This window comes from Pogona vitticeps, chromosome 6, assembly GCF_051106095.1.
Source record: "Pogona vitticeps strain Pit_001003342236 chromosome 6, PviZW2.1, whole genome shotgun sequence".
In the NCBI taxonomy this organism is placed as follows: domain Eukaryota; kingdom Metazoa; phylum Chordata; class Lepidosauria; order Squamata; family Agamidae; genus Pogona; species Pogona vitticeps.
Genome location: NC_135788.1, coordinates 61,429,799 through 61,453,934, shown reverse-complemented (window position 1 = coordinate 61,453,934; position 24,136 = coordinate 61,429,799). Strand labels below are relative to the sequence as shown.

General features: G+C 38.6%; 1 protein-coding gene across 3 annotated transcripts in view; it reads right to left on the bottom strand.

The window, feature by feature from the left end:
- LOC110081594 (epidermal growth factor receptor) overlaps nt 1–24,136 on the bottom strand; it is a 221,186-nt gene that overhangs the window by 84,572 nt on the left and 112,478 nt on the right. For 2 of the 3 annotated variants that reach the window (XM_073002558.2, XM_073002557.2), the window contains exons 2-4: nt 12,130–12,281; nt 7,873–8,050; nt 1,787–1,942 (exon numbers count right to left, since the gene is read on the bottom strand). In XM_073002558.2, the coding sequence (XP_072858659.2) occupies nt 1,787–1,942; nt 7,873–8,050; nt 12,130–12,281 (486 nt within the window). The remainder of the gene's footprint in view (nt 1–1,786; nt 1,943–7,872; nt 8,051–12,129; nt 12,282–24,136) is intronic. The other variant, XM_078377449.1, reaches the window with a different exon arrangement.

Sequence of the window (24,136 nt, the reverse complement as noted above, 5' to 3'; positions counted from 1 at the left end):
GATTGTTTCTTTTCCTTCCCTATGTATCTTGCTCCTGGAGTAAGTCTAGACAATGGTGGCAATGCAAATGCCCAACCTCAACTTTTTGTGGGGAGTTTTTCAAAATGTTGATAAGGACTGCAGTGGGATCATACTGGACAGTAAGTTGTAGCATGCATTCTCCAATGGAATGTGGATACCATTTCATCCAACAACAGTGAGATTCCTCTTATCCTTGTTTGACAAATATAACAAAGGTGACATGAATGTCAGTGACTTTGCAGAAGTCTGGAATTGCATCTTTGAATGACAGAATGTATTTTGCACATATGGTAGAGACAATTCTGGAATGACTGATAAACATGAACTAAAAGAAGCAATAAAAGGTTTGGGTAATTCATCTGCAATTGTTGCAAACAGCTTATGTTATCATACTTATAACTTAAGAATGCTAGGCAAATACTTTCATGATACAATTAAACTTTTATATTAAGAAACAATTTAAGCACAAATGGGTAACATATGAAGCACTTCTGTAAAATGTATAGTTGAAAGAGAACCAGCATCTGCTGTTCGGCACATATATGTTTGAAAATACAGTGGTGCCTCGAATAGCGATGTTAATGAGTTCCGCAAAAAACATCGCTATTTGATTTCTTCGCTATTCAAAACGCGGTTTCCCATTAAATGCATTGAAAGCCGGCTAATCCGTTCCAATTGGAACGAATTGCCGTCGCTATTCAAAAATCTCCATGGGAAACATCGCTAATCAAAACGTGGTTGCCCCATTGAAATGCATTGAAACCTATTCAATGCATCTCAATGGGGGAACAAAAATTAAAAAATAAGAACAAAGCCAGCTAGCGCGGGAGCGAGGAAGGAGGAGGAAGCCAGCCAGCCAGCCCAGAAGGAGTGTCGCGGCCGCCTGCCCGTCCCTGCCTGCCGGGGGGCGCCTGGCGGGTCCCTCTGTCCTCCTCCCTCGACCCCCAGCGCTGCCAGGAGGAGCCGGAGCCGGAGGAGGCCCGGCCGGGCCGCCGGGAGATGGGTGGCCACCGCTCACCACCACCCCAGGAGGAGCGAGCCAGCCGAAGTGCCGCTCACCACCGGCCCGGGGCTAAGCGCCCGCCTCCTCCTCAGAGGAAGAGGTGGATCGGGAGAAGGGGAGCCAGGCGCACGGCCGTGCCAGGGCCCCTTCCCTTCCCCCACCGCCAGCCTGGGGCTGAGCGCCTGCCGCCTCCTTGGAGGAAGAGGAGGAGGTGGATTGGGAGAAGGGGAGCCAGGCGCATGGCCGCGCCAGGGCCCCTTTCCCTTCCCCCGCCCCCACCACCGCCCCAACCACCACTAACCGAAAATCGCCCATAGGGGCCATCGCTAATAGAAACGTAAAAATGCCCTGAAAAACACATCGTTATTCGATTTCTTCGTTAATTGGAGCACTCGCTATTCGAGGCACCACTGTACATGCTTGTTATATTCATGCCACACATTTTTGAACCCCTTAGATGTACTGTTTTAGGGAATGTGTCAATTAGTCCTTCATATATGCATCATGAATACTGTATATTGCATGGTATGTGTGTAAATTGTCATTTGCAGTTTGGTAGTTAAAACTGGTCATATTTGAAGGAAATCCATAATTATCACACTATTATTGGGTCAAACTCCTGTTTTTAGGAAGATGCTGAAATAAAATACGTACTATTCCTTTGTGACTGTTCTAATTTAAGAAATTATCCAATGGGCTGACGATATTTTAACAACACTGTTGAAGCATCTTGAATATTTTATTTTTCTCTATTATACTTACAAGACTTATGGTCAGTCCTTGACAAAGTTCTTTCCGCAGTATTAAACAGCACAAAACCTTTGCCATTAGTTGTATCAACAATGTCTTCCCACAAAACATTGTCCATGTTGCAGAGATAAGGGTTGTTGCCAATATTTACACCTCCATTTAGAATTTCTGCCAAAAAGAAATTAGTACAAGAACATTAAGCAGTGAAATGGTTTGTCCATTGAAGGAAGCATTGAAGGAGAGCAAAATAAAGAGGTAGGGAAACTTTTCAAACAAGAGGCCAAATTCTTCTTTGGTAAGAGTTTTGTGAACCACAATCCTGCGATAAGGAATGGTGCTAAGGGAATGGCCATAAAATGTGTAAAGCTAGATGCAACTTAGACCAGTCTTGTCATTTACACAACACACTTTGTGTAGAAAGTGAAGTTGAATTATATATATGTCTACTGAAGAAAAAGCCCAAACAGAAACCAGAGATCAATACAATGTAACAATTTCCTAGTTTTTAAAAAAAGCTTTTACTTCCTGTTACTTGGAAAGTCAGTAGAAAAGGGTTAACAGTTTAGTTCACTGTTGTTGTTGCTCTTACTACACCCTGTCAGGTCACTTCTGATTTATCACGGCCCTATGTATGAGCGATCTCAAAAAAGTCCTGACCTCAATAGCCCTCTTCAGCTCTTGTAGACACAAGTCGGTGGCTTCCTTTAGGAAGGGAGTCCATATCATATTTGGCCTACTGTTTTCCTGCTTCCTTCAACCTGTCCCAGTATCCTAGTCTGGAGATTTATAAGCAGCTGTGCCCAACTTTCCGTTGGAACAAACCAATGTGAAAAACTACCTTTGGGTTTTGGTGTCTGGGCCTGCTTCTAGATGTCAGTGGTGCAGACTGACATCATTTACATGTACTGCTCTCACCCCAATTGCCCATTGACAGTCTCAGTCAAGAGACACAGTTCCCTGCCCCCTCTATCCTTGGTGCCAGAGTTTGTTTAAATTTAATTTCTCAAGAAATCATGCCCAACGTTTATGTCTTTCTCTAGCAAGCGGAAACTTAGCCTTTTGCTTTCTAATCTATAGGAGTAGATGGGACTCCAAATATTAGGAAATATTATTACAGATATTTGGATCTATCAAATTTGGATTCAAACATATATGAAACCATCTATGGCATTATTCAGGGAACTCCGGATATTTCTGAATCTGAATACACTTCCTTACGTTAACCTTGCCCTAACAGGCTAAGTAAATAATGAAAAATATCACCATTGTACAAATTTATTTAATATTCTGTACTCTGCACATGCATCAAGGCATCAACTTTAATGCTCAATGAGGCTTATTCTCAAAAAAGTATTCACTAGACTGCAGTTCATATTCTCAAAGGCTTTCATGGCCGGAATCCGATGGTTGTTTTTCAGGCTGTTTGGCTGTGTTCTGGAGGTTTTTCTGTGGCTGGCATCCTCAGAGGATAGGAGTTAGAACTCTGTGTTCTGGTATAGTGTGTGGGATAGTTGAGTACAGTGGTGCCCCGCATAACGAGTGCTTCGTTTAACGATGAATCCGCATAGCGATTAAGTTTTTGCGATCACAAAAGCGATCGCATTGTGATGTTTTAGATAGCGAAAAATTGCTTTGCGATGATCGGTAAGCAGTTTCGCTTACCAATTTTCGCATAGCGATGTTTTTTCTAACAGCTGATCGGCTGTTCCAAAATGGCCGCCGGGTAAAAAAATGGCCGCCCGCTGTGTTTTTGCACCCATTCCTCACTTACCGGGCAGCGAAAATGGCGGCCGTATGGAGGATTTTCACAGAACTGTGAGTTTTTTGCCCATAGGAATGCATTAAACGTGTTTTAATGCACTCCTATGGGCTTTTTTGTTTTGTATAGCGACGATTTTTCCGGAACGGATTATCATCGCTATGCGGGGCACCACTGTATTTGTAGCTGTGGGATCAGCTTTTTGTCCTTTTCAGGAGATTGGGTGATTATGGTGATCAGGGTGTTTTTTGTTATGGGTGTATTATTGTGATAACTGGGAGGTGATCTGTCACTGTGATTGATGGGTGTCATTAGCTAGTCTTTTATATGCAGTGATCAATGGTCCTTGTTGCTGGGTAGAGTTTGTTGACCTTTTTGCAGGCTGTATTTTTTAGTCCTGGGAACCAGGCTTTGTTGAGTTTTAGACTTTCTTCTTTTTCGTTGAAACTGTGCTGGTGTTTGTGGATTTCAATGGCTTCCCTATGTAGTCTAATATAATGATTGCTGGTGTTGTCCAGTACTTATGTCTTTTGAAATAGGATTTAATGTCCAGCTTGTTTCAGGGCATGTTCAGCTACTGCCAATTTTTCAACCAGAATAATCGGCAGTAGCTGAACATGCCCTGAAACAAGCTGGACTGCACACCATAATCATTCAATCTCCTGAAAAGGACAAAAAGCTGATCCCACAGCTACAAATACTCAACTATCCCACACACTACACCAGAACACAGAGTTCTAACTCCTGTCCTCTGAAGATGCTGGCCACAAAGACTGGCGAAATGCTAGGAAGGAAAACCTCCAAAACACAGCCAAACAACCCGGAAAACCTACAACAACCATACAGTTCATAGTACTAACCAATGCAGATTTACACAAAAGTAAATCCCAATAGCCAAATCCTATTGCTTCATTTGCTAAATCACATTAGGCCCAGTGAATCAATGGGATTTGGTGCGTCACTCTTCCACTGGATTCAAGTAGGTGTATTCTAACTGTACCTTACTTTACCATAGTAAGTTGCTATGCAGATAGATTATGCATATGTCATTCAATGGAATTACAGAGGAGTTGGCTCACTAAATCCCAAAAGATTCAGCGGGCCTATTCTAGAGCAATTTACTACATTAAGCAAAATATCTTCATATCTGAAGAGCACAATGTCAACAAAGACCAGAAGAGCCTTTACATTAGCGAGACTTAATGTTTTACCTTCTAACTCATGGAAGGAAGACTTCAACATATACCTATTTCGGATTGCCTATGTCTATGTAATGATGACCAAGTGGAAACTGTAGGTCATGTCTTACTGTACTGTCTTTTTTTTATCAAGATCTACGCACTAACCTCTTGAGCCGAATCATTCTCAGATATCCAGGGAGACCTAATGAATTTTACATCAGGCTACTTCTTTCTTATCAAGACCCCTTTATTTCATGCTCTGCAGCAAAATGTTGTGTAGCAGCAATGACACAGCACTCCCTTATAGTCTCCTGAGTTCACAGGTCGACTGGTTTTAACATGAGGGTGGTTTAATGTCAAGCATAGAGAAATGTTGTGGCCCCAACCAAAGGGAGGAAACATTCATATTTTAACCATACCGTATAATATATTTTATGAACTGGCTGTACACCTTTTAAAATTGCATTTTGTGTATTTTAACCACATAAAATGTTTTATGAACTGATTTTATATTTTAAAACTGCATTTTGTATATTTTAGCATCATGTTTTATGAAATGGTTGTACATTTTTAAACTGCATTTTGTATATTTTAGTCAAAAATATGTTTTACGAGCTGGTCACCTGACCATAATAAATAAATTCATTCATATACAGTGGTGCCTCGCATAACGAGTGCCCCGTTTAACGATGAATCTGCATAGCGATTCGTTTTTTGCGATCGCAAAAGCGATCTCATTGCAATGTTCCCTATGGGGAAAAATCGCTTTGCGATTTTTCCCCATAGGCCCCTGGCGGGGGCTTGGGAGCAACCACAGGGGAGGGCTCCCCCGCCGTCGTTCCGAAGCGCTTCGGCCAGCCGGCGCTTTGGAACGACAGCAGGGGAGCCTTCCCCTGCGGCTGCTCCCAAGCACTGGCCGGCGTGTTTGGTGTGGGCGCTTGGAAGCGGCCGCAGGGGAGGGCTCCCCCGCCGTCATCCCGAAGCGCTTCGGCCAGCTGGCGCTTCGGAACGACAGCGGGGGACCCTTCCCCTGTGGCCGCTCCCAAGCGCCAGCCGGCATTTTTGGGGCAGGCACTTTGGAGCGGCCGCGGGGGAGGGCTCCCCCACCGTCGTTCCGAAGCGCTTCGGCCGGCTGTGTGAAAATGGGGGCTTTGGGAGGACCAAAGGCCCCATTTTCACACAGCTGATCGGCAGTTCCAAAATGGCCGCCACAACCATTTTCGCGCGCTGCCCTCGCTTACCGAGGCGGCGAAAATGGCGGGGCTATGGAGGATCTTCGGATAACAGTGAGTTTTCGCCCCATAGGAATGCATTAAACAAAGTTTAATGTGTTTCTATGGGGTTTTCCCTACCGCATTGCGATGTTTCCGGATAGCAACGATTAATCTGGAACGGATTAACGTCGCTATGCAGGGCACCACTCTACTAAGCAAAACCCATTTTATTTATTTAGGTGTTTTTAGACACATTTTCTGTGGGAAGAGGGAGGCTATGACTGGAAAATACTTGAACTGTGATTCTTAATTCACATGCCTAAGAGTAAACTCCACTGGATACAGTGGGACTTATTTCTGAGCTTATATACAATAGGCTTGCATGGCTAGACCTTTCTTAACTATAGAAACTTAGTCTGTTATACAAACTCAGTATACATAAGCAAGATTATTCTCTACTTAACTCAAATCCCTACTTTGTCCATATAGATGCAACTGAAAAGTGAGGGAACATCCTCTCTTAGTTATTCAGGTATCAGCACAACAAACTGTTAAAGGTATTATCTGCAAATATCCTAGGCACAAAGGCAGTATTTCTTGAGAAAGGAGATAAAAACCTATAAAAGCCCACCCTCTCCCACAGGCTCAATTCTATAAGATCAGCAGACTGATGTTAGAAAATGTGTTGCATATAAAGGTGGCAGAAGGATGGTGGATGCAAGTTCAGATGGGGAATCCATAAGCAGCTCAGATGTACCTTTAGTGGTTTCATCTTGATTTGAAGTTCTAGTGTTTCTTACAGTTAATGTATACTTAAACATTTTAAGTGACCAGAGTCCAATTGAATTTATGCCTACACAAGTGCAAAAGTGGAATGTGGAGGAGAGACTAGCTCCTAATCAATAAGCCCCCAACTAAATTTCTAGTCATATGCTGAGTCATGCAACTGGTGTGCTACTAGGAATTCAGTTGGGGATTTGTAAGTAACAACTCCCTGCCACTCCATGTTACAGCACTGCATGTACGCAGGCATAAATATCCTGCTAGATTCTACCCAATAGAATTTAAATGAGTTACCCTCTTGTTACTCAGAAAATATCACAGGCGGCTGATCCAGTTCTAATTATGACTGTTAATATTTGGAAATAGGAGGAAAAGAAGCTTTTGGACTATGTATTTCACACTGGGATCTGATAGTTGTTGTGGGTTTTTTGGGTTCTTTGGCTGTGTTCTGAAGGTTGCTCTTCCTGACGTTTCGCCAGTCTCTGTGACCGGCATCTTCAGAGGACTGGAGTAGGAACTCTGTCTGTGCTCTGTTGCTGTTTGTTGGATAGCTGAATATTTGCACCCATCAATCACAGTGACAGATAATCTCTCCCCCCCTTATCACAAGAAGAAACATGCTGATCACCCTATCTCCTGAAAAAAGACAAAAGCTGTTCCCACAGCTATAAATACTCAACTATCCAACAAACAGCAACAGAGCATGGACAGAGTTCCTACTCCAGTCCTCTGAAGATGCCGGCCACAGAGACTGGTGAAACGTCAGGAAGAACAACCTTCAGAACACTGCCAAAAACCTGAAAACCCCACAACAACCATCTTTTGGACTGCATTCAACCTGGGGGCTGGAGGTTCTCTCTGGAACAGTTTACTAGGCTGTGAAACAGTTTGACTATTCTGAAAAACAACTTACATGTTGAAAAATAAATACTACTGTACTAAGAAGGTCATGTGGTTTAACAAGCACACTACTGCCACAATTTAGCAAAAGAAAAAAAAAGGAAATCTGAGTATGAAGCATTTGGTTAGCTCTAGGTTTTCATAATGACACATTATAGGCAAATGATCTGCTGAAGACTCCCAGATTTGTAACTAACAATATGTTTGTATCATCATAATCATCGTCATCATCACTGCACCTGTCCTTCCCAAAGATCTCACCTGCTAAATGTCTCATTGGCAGCTCTTCAAGTCCCCTCGTTTCATTGTAATTTAGTAAAATTATCAGAGCAGCATTTTCCAAAAGGGTGTTTCCTCGGATTATCTGGAGATTCTCCAATGGAATAATTTTCACTGTATTCATTGCTATAAGCACATAACCAGCTACTTCTTGTATGCTCTGGAAGGTACACGAGAACACAGAAAATCAATGTCTTTTTGGTTGTGTGAGGAATTCTTAAAAGCTATTAATCCCAAAGGTTCTATTAATCTTTTGGCTTTATATTTTGGAAGAAAGCAGACTGGAAACAATAAAATGCTATTCTTATAAAAAATGACACACAAATTCTTATTAAGACAAAATCCAGAAGACTAGTTGTTGTTAAGGCTTTTGTAGTAGAGAGAGGAAAAGTCCATTACGGCTTCTCTGAAGTAGAATGTCCTTACAACACTGTTTCATCTATGGTCGGCATATTCTCTGGCTACAATATTTAGGGATGGCATTTTTCAGAAACACAAATTGCTAACCAGTTTATTGAGCCTACACGTGAGAACTTGGACATTACTATATACAGTCATGCCCTGCTTAATGATTACCCCACATTACGACGAATCCGGTTCCCAACGATGTTTTTGCGATCACAATTGTCGGGTTGTCAAAATCGTGCCGGGTGCTCAAAATGGCTCCCCGCTGTGCTTAGGGACGGATTCCTCGCTATACAGGCGCCGAAAATGGCCGCCATATGGAAGATCTTCGCTGGACTGTGAGTTTTTAGCCTATTAGTAGACGCTAATGCCTCAGAGAGGTCAGGATTTAAGACCCATTTATTTTATAGAATATGAAAGGTAAAATGCTTTCTGGTCATCATTGTGCCAAAGAGGTAGGTGTTACCCATGACAGAGAGAATAGACAGGGCAATTATGATTTAGGTAAAATAATCCAGTGTAAATTCACACATGAACCCTTAGATGTGATCAGTGAAATTAGGTAAAACTGACACAACAGTGACCAGAAAATTACTTCTGGTTTTTCAAAAAGCTGAAATGCATCCTGTCCTGTCAAATAGCTTTTAAATAGAGCTCCGAAGGTTTCAGGATAGCAACTGGCCATTATTTGTCCAATGCAAGTTAGGTTTGGGGCTCTTTTTTCTTATATGGGTGCGTGTGGTCCACTAAGCTCTGAAAAGGCCCCTGTAAACCACCAGACATGCCCTGTCCTTCGGATTAGCTCAAAACAAATACAACAGAGACAAACAGACCAGTTAAAAGTAGGTTTTATAAGTGTGGAATTCACTTCCTATGAAACAAATGAAGAAATAGTCATGAGAATTCTACAGTATTGGCTTTTGTGCAAGGTTTGCAATCTGAATGCACACCAGCATCTCATGAATTGTTGTTTAGCCCTGGTGCATTACACAGACCTTACTGTACGTGAACACGAGTATGATTCTGACACTGTAAATACTATTATATTTTAATGTGAGCTTTCATGGACACAACAGTCTTTAAGGTGCCACATATTTTTCTCTTTTTTGTTTTGTTTTTCTTTCTTTGGATTTTGCCTGATATGACTGCACAGACTGACACAGCTGCCTCTTTTAAAACTGCAAGTAAGATTCTAGTTGCTGTTTGACACAAAAGGTTTCAGGTTCAATGTATACATGGGATTAGGCTTTTTGTTTTCTTATCAACACACCCAAAAACACAGCTTTCAGTTTTCAGGTGCTGTATGAGCACAGAATACAGTTTTCTGCTTATATTTTATAATCTATCTTGTATTTAATAGTCTTTTCTGTCAATTTTGTGTTTATTGGCTCATTGTTTGCCACAGGGTGCATTGGCACGAATTGTGAGGATATGAATTTGATTAAGATGGTGATGAGCCAGTAAAGGATTTCTTGTTTTTCACTGGTAAAACAAGCTTTGGTCTCCTGAGATTAAATTATCTGTCTAAATTTTGCTCTGAAAATACCTTAATTCATTTTGAGAACTTGAACATTTTGATAATCTAAAAAAATCTAGATTTGATTGATTATTAAATGGCTATACAGTGGTACCTCAACTTACGAACGTAATCCATATTGGCATGGTGCTCGTACGTCAAAATGTTCGTAAGTCAAAGCACCATTTCCCATTGAAATGCATGGGAACGGGACTAATCCGTTCCAGCATTTAAAAAAATACCAAAAAACAAACAAAAAACAACAACAACAAAAAAAACACTGGAGCAAGTCCCACGCTGGGACTGCAAAAATAAATAAACCCCAAAACAAAACAACACACCACAGAAACATAAACCCCCCAATCCAAACCCACCCTCCAAAACCCACCCAGAACAGTTTTTTAAAAGGAAAAAGGCGCATCTTACCAGTCTGAAGTGTCTTGAGCCTCCCGGGCTTCCCCTGTTGCTGTGACCGCCACTGGCGGGAGGCTTGAGCCTGGCGAGGGTGCTTTGGACGCTCGCCTCCCAGCTCGCCTTCCACTTGCTCTGCACCAACCTCCATGGGCCGATGGTAGGAAATTCAAATGGCGGATGGCAGGGAGGAGCAATCAGGAGGTCATCCGGGAGGCGACCAGCCAAAGAAAACCAGCCAGCTCAAGCGTCCCAGCGCTGGCAATCGCTGTCTCCATCGTGGCCGGGAGTGAGCAGCCAAAGAAATCCAGCCAGCTCAAGCTTCCCGGTGCTGGGCGACCACTGCCTCTGCTGCCCCCACCACTGCCACCAGAGCATCCAGGAGACTCAAGCCTCCTGGCTCTGGGTCACCCTCACTGCCCGCCGCCCCTGCCAGAGCATCCAGGAGGCTGAAGCCTCCTGGCTCTGGGCTACCCCAACCATATCCCTTTCCCTAACCTTTGGGGAGAAAGAGCTACAAAGAAGCAGCCTCTTCACCACCAACAGTTAGTAAATTTAAATTTCCCACCCTTTTCTCCTGTCTTTTATGGTTCGTACGTCAAAGCTCAGTTCGCAAGTTGATGCAAAATTTTGCGAGTGAAGTTGTTTGTAAGTTGAAATGTTCATCGGTAGGGATGTTCATAAGTTGAGGTACCACTGTATTGTAGAACAGGTATGTCCTTCAGATATCTAGCTCTTCAGATATCTAGATGTTTCATTTTTATGCAACTTTTATGCCATCATTGCAACAAAACTTAGTTCTACACTGAAAGTCATAGTAAGGCAATTATTCATTTTTTTCACACATAGACATTAGTATTCTTCAATGCACAAAACTCTTTAATAATTAACTGTAAAGTGCTAATTTATGAGTTGCAAGCTTTCAAAATTATTAATTTCTGCTATGGGAATCAGCACTATTGATGACTGCTTTATCTTGGTGGGCTGCTCTTTTTAACTGGTAGTGTTGTGTATATGTATACACACACTACAGTGGTGCCTCACTTAACGACATTAATTCGTTCCAGCGAAATCGCTGTAGAGCGAAAATATCGTAAAGTGAAAATAAAAAACCCATTGAAACGCATTAAAACCCGGTTAATGCGTTCCAATGGGTGAAATACCTGCTCATCCAGCGAAGATCTTCCATACGGCAGATATTTTCTGGTGCCTCTAATGCAAGGAATCCATCCCTAACGCAGCGGGGAGCCATTTTCTACAGAAACTTCAATGTTAAGCGGATTCGTCGTCAAGCGGGGTAATCGTCCATCGGGGCACCACTGTACTCAGCAGAATTCACTACATAAGATGCAAAGTCCTTTGCAATGATAAAGTAACTAACTCATGCCCCAAATTCTGTGTTGTTTCATAAAAGCATTTCAAGATATTTTTCACAAAAACTCTTTATTGCTGCAACCCATGGCTTGACTACATAGCTTGACTGAAACAGCCTTATATTCTGCTTAGAACAGACAGCAAATTCACAACTATACATGAGTCATTATTTCCAGACCTGGAATTGTTTGATGTGTATTAGTCTTCACAAGTTAAAACCTATTTTTGATAAGTTTTTTTAAGGCCATGTTAGTGTGGAGGTTCCTAGGAAAGCCCTCCAAGTGTCTTTGCTGTACTATCCAGGAGTCCCAGCTGCTATGATAAGAGACGGGTACAGACAATTGCCATTTGCAAAAGGAGAATGGGATAAGGAGGTAATTAAGAAATGTAGCATGAAGTGTTCCTTAGCAAAGTGGTTCACCAACAGAAGTAACTGGGAACCAGGGCATTCATTCCTACTTTAAAATACTGCCACAAGCAATCTTCTTCCTCATTGACCCCTGAATCATAGCAATATGAATCATCATACTAACCTTCAAAAAAGTGAGATTATAGTTGTCATTCATATAAGTGATCTCAAGATTGCCAAGCACCACCTCACAGCCCTCATACATTCTCTTCAGGCTGTTGTAGTGGTCTTCCAAACTTGCAAGCTGTGTCAGCTTGTTGTTGGTTCCTTGGCACACTGAAAAAGAAGGGGATAAAAAGAGTAATGTACAACACATTTTGAACAAAACAGCAAAAGTAGTATGTGTGGTTTAAACTAGAGGTCTAAACAGGTAACTGAAAACCTGACTAAATGCCAGCACAGAGCCTCTTAGTAAAAGGAACCTTACTGACAGAAACACTGCCAATGTTTAATTCCACTGAGAATAGGAATTACTGTAGAGATGAAAATCACAGCTTGTGATGAATAATGTAGATTTGGGACCATTCATATCATCCTGAAAAGGCTCTTCACCCAAATGCATTGGGGAAGCAAATACGTGAGAGTAGTAACAGTTGTAAATCAACCCCTTTCGTCAATTGTATAAAATTGTTCAATTATTTAAAAGACACCCTATATTTTTAGGCTTTATAAAATAACATCTTTAGTGATATACTAATTGCTACACAATAACAAAAACAACCAGCAGCAAACCAAAATTAAAACCTTTTGGGATAAATCCAATCTTTGTCCCAACTAGTGGAGATCCATTAAAATCATTGCCCGAAATGATGTTACAACACAACTTTTAAAGCTGGTTTGCCGCAGATTAAGAAATCTCCATAGAACATGGAGTAATACTTATAATTCAGTATGCAACAGATAACATTTACAGAGTTTTCTTAATTTATGACAATTTACTTCTTAAATTTACACTATTTGTGCAACTGGATTTCAGCCAAATGAGCCTATGAAAGTGTTGAATAACAAGTCCTTTTCATTTTAATGGATTAGGTAAGACTGGGAATAAAATTAGATCGATCTCATTATGTCTCAAGACAGAGACGTGATGTCAATAGAAGTTGTATCAGTATCCATGTCTACATGAATAAAAAAGGAAAAAGCTATGTGGTTCTTGTACATGATTCGAAGACGTAGGTAGGTGATGCCTTTATTAGACAAATGAAATCTCTCATGCAGAGGCTAAATTTCAACTTCTTGGTCAGGATGGGTATTACAGTAATAGAGATTTACATTTTTTTCTCACCACCCTCAGTGTTATAATGATGAGCCTGACAATAACCTTTGCAGAATCTATGGCTAGCCTGCGTGAGATTTTACTGTACGTTTGGAATATATAAGGGAAAGAAACTAACCCACTATAATCCATTATAAAATCTAGGAAAGCAAATGTTCTAACACTTTATAAATGATAGATATTTTTTTCTACCTGTTGCATCTCACAAACAGAGCTCCACCACTAAGAATTCCATCTCTCCCCATTTACTACATGCCTACACCTCACCTAGTAGAAGCATCCAGAGAAGGTGAATACATTGATGCATACATTGTATTTGGGGCAGTTTTAAACAGTACAAGTTTTAAAAAATTATCATAAACTGTTTCGGTCTTCAAAGATAAAAAGCAACAGCTTCAACTAAACACAGAAATGCACTACAAGCCAGAGAAGGTTTTTTTTTTTTTTACTTTCATTCTTCCACCTTCCCCTCTGAAATGTGAAAGTACACTTCACAAAATGCAAAAATTATTTTCCCCATCAAGATTTTCTTATTGAATCTGCATTCTTTTCAACCCTAACAAACTACAATCCTGAGGCCTATCTCCACTTTTAGAGATTAAAACCTGCTAGTTTGTTTGCACAAATAACCAACATAAAATTCAGGATGCTTCAAATGCATGAGTACTGTAATAGTATTGGCTGAGATCCCAAAAGGCCTAATTATGCATTTTTAGTGGGGAAAGACTAACAGTTCCACAGGAAGAACAGTTAAGGTTATATAGGATTATGACTGAACAATGGGGGAAAATTAATAGATGTCTTATGTTCTGTTGTTACCTTGGAGTGGAGCTAGTTTTAATTTATTAAAGAAGAATGAAACTTAAAATTCACCAATGTGAAATGTTATTTGTATATGGCCTGTCTAACCCTTCAAAGTATTTATTCTACAAGAAAAATATAAAATAGAAAAAAAAACACAGCAACAGCTAGTTCTTCTAGCTACATCAAGGTTAATTTTATATATCTGAATTTTAAAAAAAATGCCACGATCAACAACGGAACAGATTTGTGCATAATCACTGTCAAATATTCATCACCAAGTACTGACAAAGTCTGGTCTCCCATGTCATCTGAAACAGTAATTAAATGTAGTGCTGTTGGTAAGGAGACAAGTAATGTAGAGAAAGGTTATAACTGTTTCTTCAAGAGCAAACTTCATACTAAGAGCAGGATCACTGCTACAGAAATGTCCAAAATTCAAAGGCTCAGAGAGTGCAACACTTTTCTTTTAGCTCCTGGGAGATGTCAATATGACACTTTGCAGTAGAACAGGAGTAACATTTCCACAAGAATGTATGTGTGTTCTCCCTTTCTCTGTCTCTAACACACCAATTCATAAGCTGAATATGCACCAACAGTACAATATAATATGGTAGCAAAAAAGGTAAATGCTATTTTAGACTGAATTGACAGAAGTATAGACTCCAAATCACACGAAGTACTAGTTCTCCTCTATTCAGCACTGGTTAGGCCCCATCTAGAGTACTGTATCCAATTCTGGATACCACATTTTAAGAAAGATGCCAGCAAAGTCAAACAAGTTCAGAGGAGGAGGATCAGGAGACTGGAAATGAAAACCTATGAGGAAAGATTGAAAGAACCGGGCATGTTTAGTCTTGAGACAAGAAGACTGATAAGAGACATGATAGCACTTGAAAGACTATCATAAAGCGGAGGAGCAGGATCTGTTCGTAATCATCCTAGAGTGCAGGTCACATAATAATGGGCTCAAGTTACAATAAATCAGGTTTTGGTTTAATATCAAGAAAAACATCCTAACTAGACATGGGGACAAATATAAAAATGAATTAGGATATTCGTTATATATCCCCAATTTGCTAAATACCCCCAGACACCCCAATGAATATGAAGCAATGAATATAACCCTTTCAGATTTGTCCCTTCCTTCCCTATTTGCTTATGTTCCCACAGACAAGCTGTTCCTTGGGCTGCATAAGCAGAGAGGGGTTTTCCCTTTGGGTGGCTTGCTAAAGCCTGCCTGAAGGGAATCCTATCGATGAGGCTTGGGGGAAGGCACGGTTCCCTTTTCCTCCTCTTCCTATGTCCATGTGGTATAAGAAGAGGAGGGAAGGTATCAAAGAGGGATCAAAGGGATTGCTGCTGTGCGATCGCTTTGATCCCTGCTTTCCGCCTTTTTGCTAAGCCCAGTGGGGTTTAGCAAGAGGAGGGGAAAAGAGATCAAAGCAATCCTGCAGCCTCGGCTGCAAGATCGCTTTGATCCCTGCTTTCCTCTTGCTAAGCTTAGCAAGAAGGGGGAAAGGAGGGATCAAAGTGATCCTGCAGAGTTTTTATCCATTTCCCCCTCCTCTTGCTAAGCCCCATGGAGCTTAGCAAGAAGAGAGGAAGCAGAGATCAAAGTGATTGCGCAGGGATCGGCTGGGCAATCACTTTAATCAGTGTTTTCCCTTCTCTTCGGGGCATAGTAAGAGGAGGGAAAGCAAAGGAAAAGAGACCTGACAAATGATGAATTGATTTGTTGTTTGTTGGGTCACTGGGGGGCAATTTGATGACCAACAAAGCAAGACAAAGCCCCATTTTGGCACTTTGTCCCCATGTCTAATCCTAACTGTTAGAGCAGTACGAAAAAGGAACCAATTACCTCAGCAAGTGGTGAGTGTTCTCTAGAGGCATTCAAGACATAATAAGACATTCAACTATCAGAAATATTTTGATTTGGATTCCTGCATTGAGCAGGGGGTTGGATTTGATGGCCTTATACACCCCTTCCAACTCCATTATGGCTGCACAAGCATGCAGTCAGATATTATGTACTTACAAGTAGAGAAGCATTCCATAAGGCAAATCAAAATATAGGTATGTCCCAAACAAAAAATTAAAACTATGAAACTGGACTGCAGGTCAACACCAAATTTGGCATGGATGTAGCAGAAAGTCTGCTCTTGCTCTGTGCCAGATTTGAGGGTGTTTGGCAAAGGGGTTTTGAGTTGTGATTTTTTAAAAAAGTAACAGTTTTAGTCTGTACAGATGTAAGTAATTTTCATTTACAGTCCTTTGAAAAGGATGAAATATGATAAGACAAAATTTGCATACCTGAAAAAAATACTCTTTTTGACACTTTTTCCATTTAGAATGATAGAGGAATGGCTCTAAATTGAATTTCTTAATTAGTCCTGATAAAAGGTGAAAGCCTCGGAAACCGCTGCTTTTTAGGGCAAGATTCTAAAAGATAGCTATTTGCATAGCACAGCAAATGTCTGGAGGGCAGGTGAAAGTTTACCAACTTCAAAACTGTTATGACCTTAAGTGTGAAAGAAAGCATTTAACTACTTCCTGGCTATACATTTTTAGCTCCTTCCTGTGGAAATATTTAATTTTTTTTTAAAAAAAAAGATAACAATATTAAGGATCTCACTTATTTAAGCTGTGAAACTACTGGTTTTTTGCTTTGTAACTGGAGAATGATCTCAAAGCATGCTTTACTTGGTTTGCTTGTGAGTAAATTTACTCAATTTACTCATATGTTTACAGAGTCACATGGTTTCATATAATTTCTAGATGTTATCCTCCCTAAACCAATGTCAGATTGTGCGTCCTGTTTGCACCCACAGACTACACCACAGAAATTATGTGTTCTTCAATGCATGGCTTTGCAGTGGCACAAAAACATGAATTCAAAGCACAAATCCTCATGGATCCACTTGATTTTTCTGCAAGATCACCCCAAAATCAATATCCAATCATAGGTCTCAACTCTGCTCACACACTAAAACACAGAAATCATGGGTCCCTGAGCGCATGGCTTTGCAGTGGCAGAAAAACACCAATCCAAGGTACGGATCCTCATGGATCCACATATTTTTACACAGGATCATCCTCAAACCACTGTCAAAGAGATATCATCTCTGCCTAAAGACTACAAAACAGGAATCATGGGTCCTTCCATGCAAGGCTTTCCAATGGTGCAAAAACATGGATCTGATGCATAGATCCTCATGGATCCACATACATTTTAACTAGGATTAGAAACCACTGTCCAATCATAGGCCCCATTTGTGTTCAGAGATTAAAACACAGAAATCACAACTCCAGACACATTCTGATGGTTCAGAATGCCATGCTAAAGTAGCATGGCAGAGTAGACCTTTGGTCTAGATGGGCGGGGGGTATGTATGTATGTATGTATGTATGTATGTATGTATGTATGTATGTATGTATGTATGTATGTATGTATGTATGTATGTATGTATGTATGTATAAATAAATAAATAAATAAATAAATAAATAAATAAATAATAGAGGGACGTTACTTCCGCTCAGGGGGATGACCAGCTAGGAGCGAACCCTCCGTATCGCCTAGCAAGGTAAAAAGCTATTAAAATGCATATCTTTCTTTAGAAGAATGGTTTTTTTTATTATAAATCCTTGGAGAGAAGGATAAGGAAGGCGTATCGCTGATTAAAAACCTTAAGGACTATGTTTTTTTTAAGTTACGAACTACTTTCATTTTCATGCCCGATTAGCTACTGGTGTTTTCCAGCTGCCCTGCTCCTAACGAAAAGCCTGAAACAACAACAATTATTTTTAATTAGAACTCTCTATGTCAAGGAGGAGAGATAAAACTGCCAAAAACCCCTCAGATCGCAGTTTGGAAAGATTGACGACACAACCAACTGAAGACGATAGGATGGACGAGGTTACGAGGCTTATAAAAGATCTGTCTTGTAAAATGTCTGAAGGCTTTGACAAAACAGAGCAAAGATCTAAGTCCATCGAAAGAAGCATTACTAAGCTTCAAGATCAAATTTCAGGGGTGTCACAGGAGTTAAAGGACATGAAGGGCAAAATTAGGGACCTTGGTGACACAGTTCAAGGAAATGAAGAACAAATTGTGTCCATGGCTCAACAAATTTCTGAAACCAATAAAAAGCTCATATTTATGGATGATAACCTCAGGAGGTCTAATATTAAAATAATGAACTTCCAAGTGCAACAGGGCCAAGATCTCAGAAAGGAGATAATGGCTTGGATAAACTCTATAATGGACATGCAGCATCTGATTGAAACAGATATAGAAAAGGCATATTTCCTGGGAAATCCAAGTAGTCTCGGTATTAGACCAGTGGTTGTGAAGTTTTTGAATCACACAAAGAAAGAACAATTTTTGAAAGCAATCAAACAAAAACAAGACCAGCTGGTTTATAGGGACAGAAAAATTCAGATTTTCCAGGATCTTTGTAAAGAGACTGTGAAATGGCGAGGATCTATGCAGCTGGTTACAGCAATTCTGAGGAAAAATAACATCAGATATCATTGGGGCTACCCAATTTTTTTGAAAATCTTTCTCCTAATAAAATCTTTCTTATATATATGTATGTTTGTGCATATATATATACATATATATGTTTCTCTCCTCCCCTCTTTCCCCTCTTTTAATTTTTGAGGTTCTTTTTTTGTTGTTTTAAAATTAGCTTTATAGAATAATACCATTTATTTTACTCTTGTTCTTTGCTTTTTTCTTTCTCTTTCTTTTCTTTTTTGAATAAATCATATTTGTATAATCATACTAAACACACTAAATTTAGATAGTAAAAGGGATAACAAAATTAAAATTACTAAAAACTAAATATAAACTCTTTAAAGGATTCCAGTAAGGGGAAGGGGGGAAGGAGAAGGGTATTCTTATTCTTATTCTTATTTTGTTACTATTGTAGTACTAAATATTAAGTAGAAATGCAAAAGTTAAATGAAAAGATCAGAGGCAAGGCTCCGGTCATGGTTCTGCCGGACGATGGTGGCGTCTCCCCTCCACCTTTTGCTCATGTCAGTGGTCATGGTATGGGACCATGGTGGAGAGGACATGAATGTATATGTTCACAAAATTGGTGAAGATCAATTATGGGGTGTTGTTTTGTCTATTTTATGTTTTAGTTTATGTTTGGTAGGTTGGTGGGAGGCAAGGCTACACACGGGACCTATTGGAAAGAAAACTTTTGAACTCATATGGGTAGAAAAATAAGACTTGCAACTTTAAACGTTAAAGGCCTCGGATCAACAGTGAAAAGAAGACGAATAGAAGCATTGTTGAGGAAAAACAAGCTGGACATTGTCTTTCTACAAGAGACTCATCAATCAGAAAAAGGAGTCAATGAGTTAAAGATGAACAATATAGACATTTATGAAAATTTTTTTGGAACTTCTAAATCTAGGGGTGTAGCAATTATAATTTTCAAAAACTGCGAATTTAAAGTAGAAAAGGTAGTAAAAGATTGTAATGGTAGATTTATAATAATGCAAGGTAAAATGGGGTTGGAAGAATATACTTTGGTAAATGCGTACACACCTAATAATAAACAAGGTGAATTTTATGATTTGGTTTTTGAAGAAATGGAAAAGGTAAAGAAAGGTTATGTTATTATGGCAGGAGATTTCAATATGGTTATGGATAAGATAAAAGACAAAACTGCATACGGTCGGAATGATATTTATCATAGAAACACAATATTAAGTAAAAAGATAAAAAATAACCATTTGAAGGATATTTGGAGAGAAATGAAAGGTGATGAAAAAAGATATACTTATTTTTCAGTTGTGCATAATACTTACTCTAGAATAGATTATATATTTACATCTCAAGATTTAATTTCTAAGATTGTCGATACTGAAATAAACCCTATTAAAATAACAGATCATGCATTGATGTTAATAGAGATTGAAATAAAGAAAGATTATAAAGACTCCAAAAGATGGAGAATTGATAATAATATTCTGCAGTATCCAGAAATAATAGAAAAGATAAAGAAGGAATGGCTAGAATTATGGACAAAAAATGAAACAGGAGGTGCTAAGCCAGGCCTGTTGTGGGACACAATGAAAGCAATCACAAGAGGAATAACGATAAGAGAATCGTGTAAATTAAAAAAAATTAAGGAGGGACATGTGAAAAAACTAGAAGATTTGAAAAACTTAGAAAATAGATTTTTTACAGAAAGAGATAGAAGAATATTAATAGAAATTCAGGCTAAGAGAAAGGAATTAGATAATATAGAAATCGAGAAAGTTCAAAGAGATCTGATGTAATAACAAAAACTCAAAATTGTTAGCTAAAATGTGTAAAAATAAAAGAGCAAAAAATTCAATAGCGACAATTAAAGATCGAACAGGTAAAAATTGTAATATAATGAAAGAAAAATTGAAGATTTTTCATGATTTTTTTCAGAAACTATACAAAGGAAATAACGTAAAGAAAGAATGTATAGAAAAATATATAAATGATAATTTAAAAACTAAATTATCGGAAAATGATAAAAGAATATTAGAAGAAGAGATCAATGAAGAAGAGATTGCTGAAGTCATAAATAAATTAAAAAATGGTAAAACATCAGGTCCTGACGGATTGGGTCCAGAATATTATAAACACTTTAGCACCATTTTGATACCTAAGCTAAAAATGATTTATAATAAGATAATGGAAGGAGAGACAATACCAGCTTCATGGAAGCATTCATTAACGATTCTTATTCTAAAACCCAATAAGGATCAAACAGATCCGGGATCCTATAGGCCTATATCTTTAATAAACCAAGATGCTAAGATTTTTACCGCTATATTGGCAAATAGATTAAATAGATTTATAGCGAATTATATTAAAGAAGACCAATGTAGTTTCATTAAGGGTAGACAAATGGACAATTTAACTAGACGAGTTTTAAATATTATACATGAAATAGAAAAAGAAAAAAGAAAAGCAATGATTTTATCATTGGATATATTTAAAGCCTTTGATTGTGTTGAATGGTCAACACTAAAACTTCTTATAAGAGATTGGGGATTTGGTAAAAAGTTTAGAGGGGTTATAGATCAATTATACGTAGATAATACTTCAGAAATAATAGTTAATGATGGTTTAATGGAAAAGCTCTTTCTAGGCTGAGGTACTAGACAAGGCTGCCCACTTTCACCAATATTGTTTTGCATGGTTATAGAATTATTAGCTAACACAATAAGAAATGATAAATTAATTAAAGGAACAGGTAAAAATGAAATGATTAAAATTAATTTGTTTGCTGATGATTCCTTACTGACTATTAAAAATCCATTAGAGAGTATGGAAAACATTAAAAACCATTTAGAAAAATTTGGAGAAATAACAGGTTTAAGGATTAATTGGCAAAAATCACAAATGATGATGTTTAACTATAATATACAGGAACAAGAAATGTTTGTGAATAAATATAGCGTTAAAATGTGTAATCTTATCAAATATTTAGGTATAAACATAATTAGAACAACTCAAAAATTAAAAGAGAAAAATTTTAATAAATTAAAAAATGAAATTAAAGATAAATTGCAAGAGTATGCCAAATTGAAACTATCATGGTTTGGGAGAATCGCTTTAATTAAGATGAAAATATTACTGAAGATCACTTTTTTATTTAGGATGCTCCCAATACGATTAGAAGAAGAGGATTTTAAATATTGGCAGGGATTAATTAATGGATTTTGTAATCAAGGCAAAAAATCTAGAATAAATGAAAGATATTGGTATAAGGCTCAAAAAAAGGAGGTTTAGGTATGCCCAATGTTAAAAATTATTATATAGCAAATCAATTAAGAGTTATTGGAGATATTATATTCAATAAAGAAAAATTAATTTGGTGGGAGATGGAATCTTCAGAAATAAATGGAAATGCTGGAGGATACTTGTTTAATATACTAAAGAGAAGTTCAATAAATCAGATAAAAAACCCCTTTTTAAGAAACCTGTTAAATATTTGGAATAAATATAAAGAGAAAATACAGTAACAAAGTAACACATCGATAGACAGTGCTCAAGATGGGGGAAAAGGAAGTAAATTAAGTGGTGGCTGGAGGGAAGGCTTGCCTAAACAGCCAGGTTTTCAATTGGCCTTTGAAAAATTATTCATTATAATGTATCTTAAACAGAAAACTATCTTTAAATAGATTTTTCTTCCAAAACAATTTTATTAAAATAAATTTGATTTAAATTAAAAAACCCTGATATAAATAAAAAATCTGATTTAAATTCTAAAAATCTGATTTAAATTTTTTAAAAAATCATCTATTTTAATCCACCCTGTGGGTAGGCTGTGTGACGGACAGGCCAGAAACCACACATGCCCATCACAATGGAACACTGATTCAGTAGCCAATGGTTGCGCAGGAGGGCGGAACCAAGGAATATAAGAAGAGAATGGAGGACAGTTATAATCAGAGTTTCAGTTGGACAGGAGTTAGGGGTTTCAGTTAGTGATGATATAGGACAGTTAGTTAAGAGTTAGGTAGTTGTAAAAATTGCTTTGGAAAGAAATGTATAAGAGAACTGAATGCAATGAAAACTATAAGAAATAAATAAATTGTTTTAAAGTGATTGAAACTAAATACAAAGTAACCAGCATATTTCAAAGTTAAATGAAGTTTAATGAATATAAAATACAATACCACCTGTGATTTCCTTGAGTCTTAAATATGTTAATCTGTTAATAAACAATGTTATATTTGAAACTACAGATTCTGTGGTCCTAATTGGTAAGTGAGGAAGGATTTCCTCTGGTGGCAGCAGAAGTGGAGACAAGAGAAATAGTCATACCCGAAGGCAAATCTGTTTGTTAGGGAGAACTTACAGAAGAGCTGGGGGGCTGTGACAGGCTGCAGGAATACTGCCTGCCCCCACTGCAGCTGCTTCTCTTGGGAGGAATGGGAGAGGAAAAAGAAAGCCTATAACTGCTATTAGGAGCCCCCCCCCCAAACAAAATCTGTTACCCGGCTGCCTTGTTCTGCACGGCTATGAAAAAGCAGCAGGCAGAATTGTTTGTGGGAGAACTGGCACCCCATTACCAACTGCCATCCCAAATGACCCTTAGCTGCAAGATAGTACCAGTTTTATATTGTCAGGGAACTGGTACAGCAGGAATTGGCCAGGACACAGGGAGAGTATGGTGCCAGTGGCAGTGCAGCGGCATGGTGGTGGCACCACAGGAGGAGGTAGCTCCCTCCTAGGCAGAAAGTGAAAACTGAATCACAGACTGGTTCAATTCTCTAGTTGGTTCTTGGTGGTTTGTGGTTCATGGCTAACCATGAACCATCATGAACCACCATTTTTCTGATTCATGCCCATCTCTAAATTAGATCACTCAGCTAAAAGTTATAATTTTGCATTATGGAATCAGCAGCTCTGTTTTACAGATTATACAGCCTGTTTCATGTCCTGGTGTAAAATAATCCAATTTAGACCAGAAATTATTTAACAAAGATTATTTAAGAGAGAGTGAAAATTATATTAAAAAGTAACATTTCATTTGGCAAAAAATTGCATTATGCTGCTAATGTTTAAGTCAAATACTAAATCAAATATTAAAATATTTGTTAATATTTATTTACTATTTTTTGATAGCATTACCTTGTATTATTAGAATTTCACAGTAGTTATATGAGAGAAAGAAAATGCCTAAAATGGAATTGATTATTTACACCAGAGTAAGTGCAATGGCATAAATGGCCATGGTAAATTGCCACTAGTTAACAAGCCACCACTTTTATCTCTGTTTCACACCAATTTTGTGACTCTGTGTGTGAGAAGGAATACAAGAAGCAACTTGCTAACTCTTGGCAATTGTAAACTACTTCTGACTACATTGAAGAGGTTTTCATAGGTCAGAATTGACTTGACAGCACATGATTATTCTCATGTATATGAAGTAAATGGGCCAAGGGTGCAGTCTCATGCTGTGTCCAGCATACTCCTGCAATTACTCATAGTACCAGACTTAAAACTGTATGTGAACGCTATAGAAGTGCACAGGGGGTTAACCTC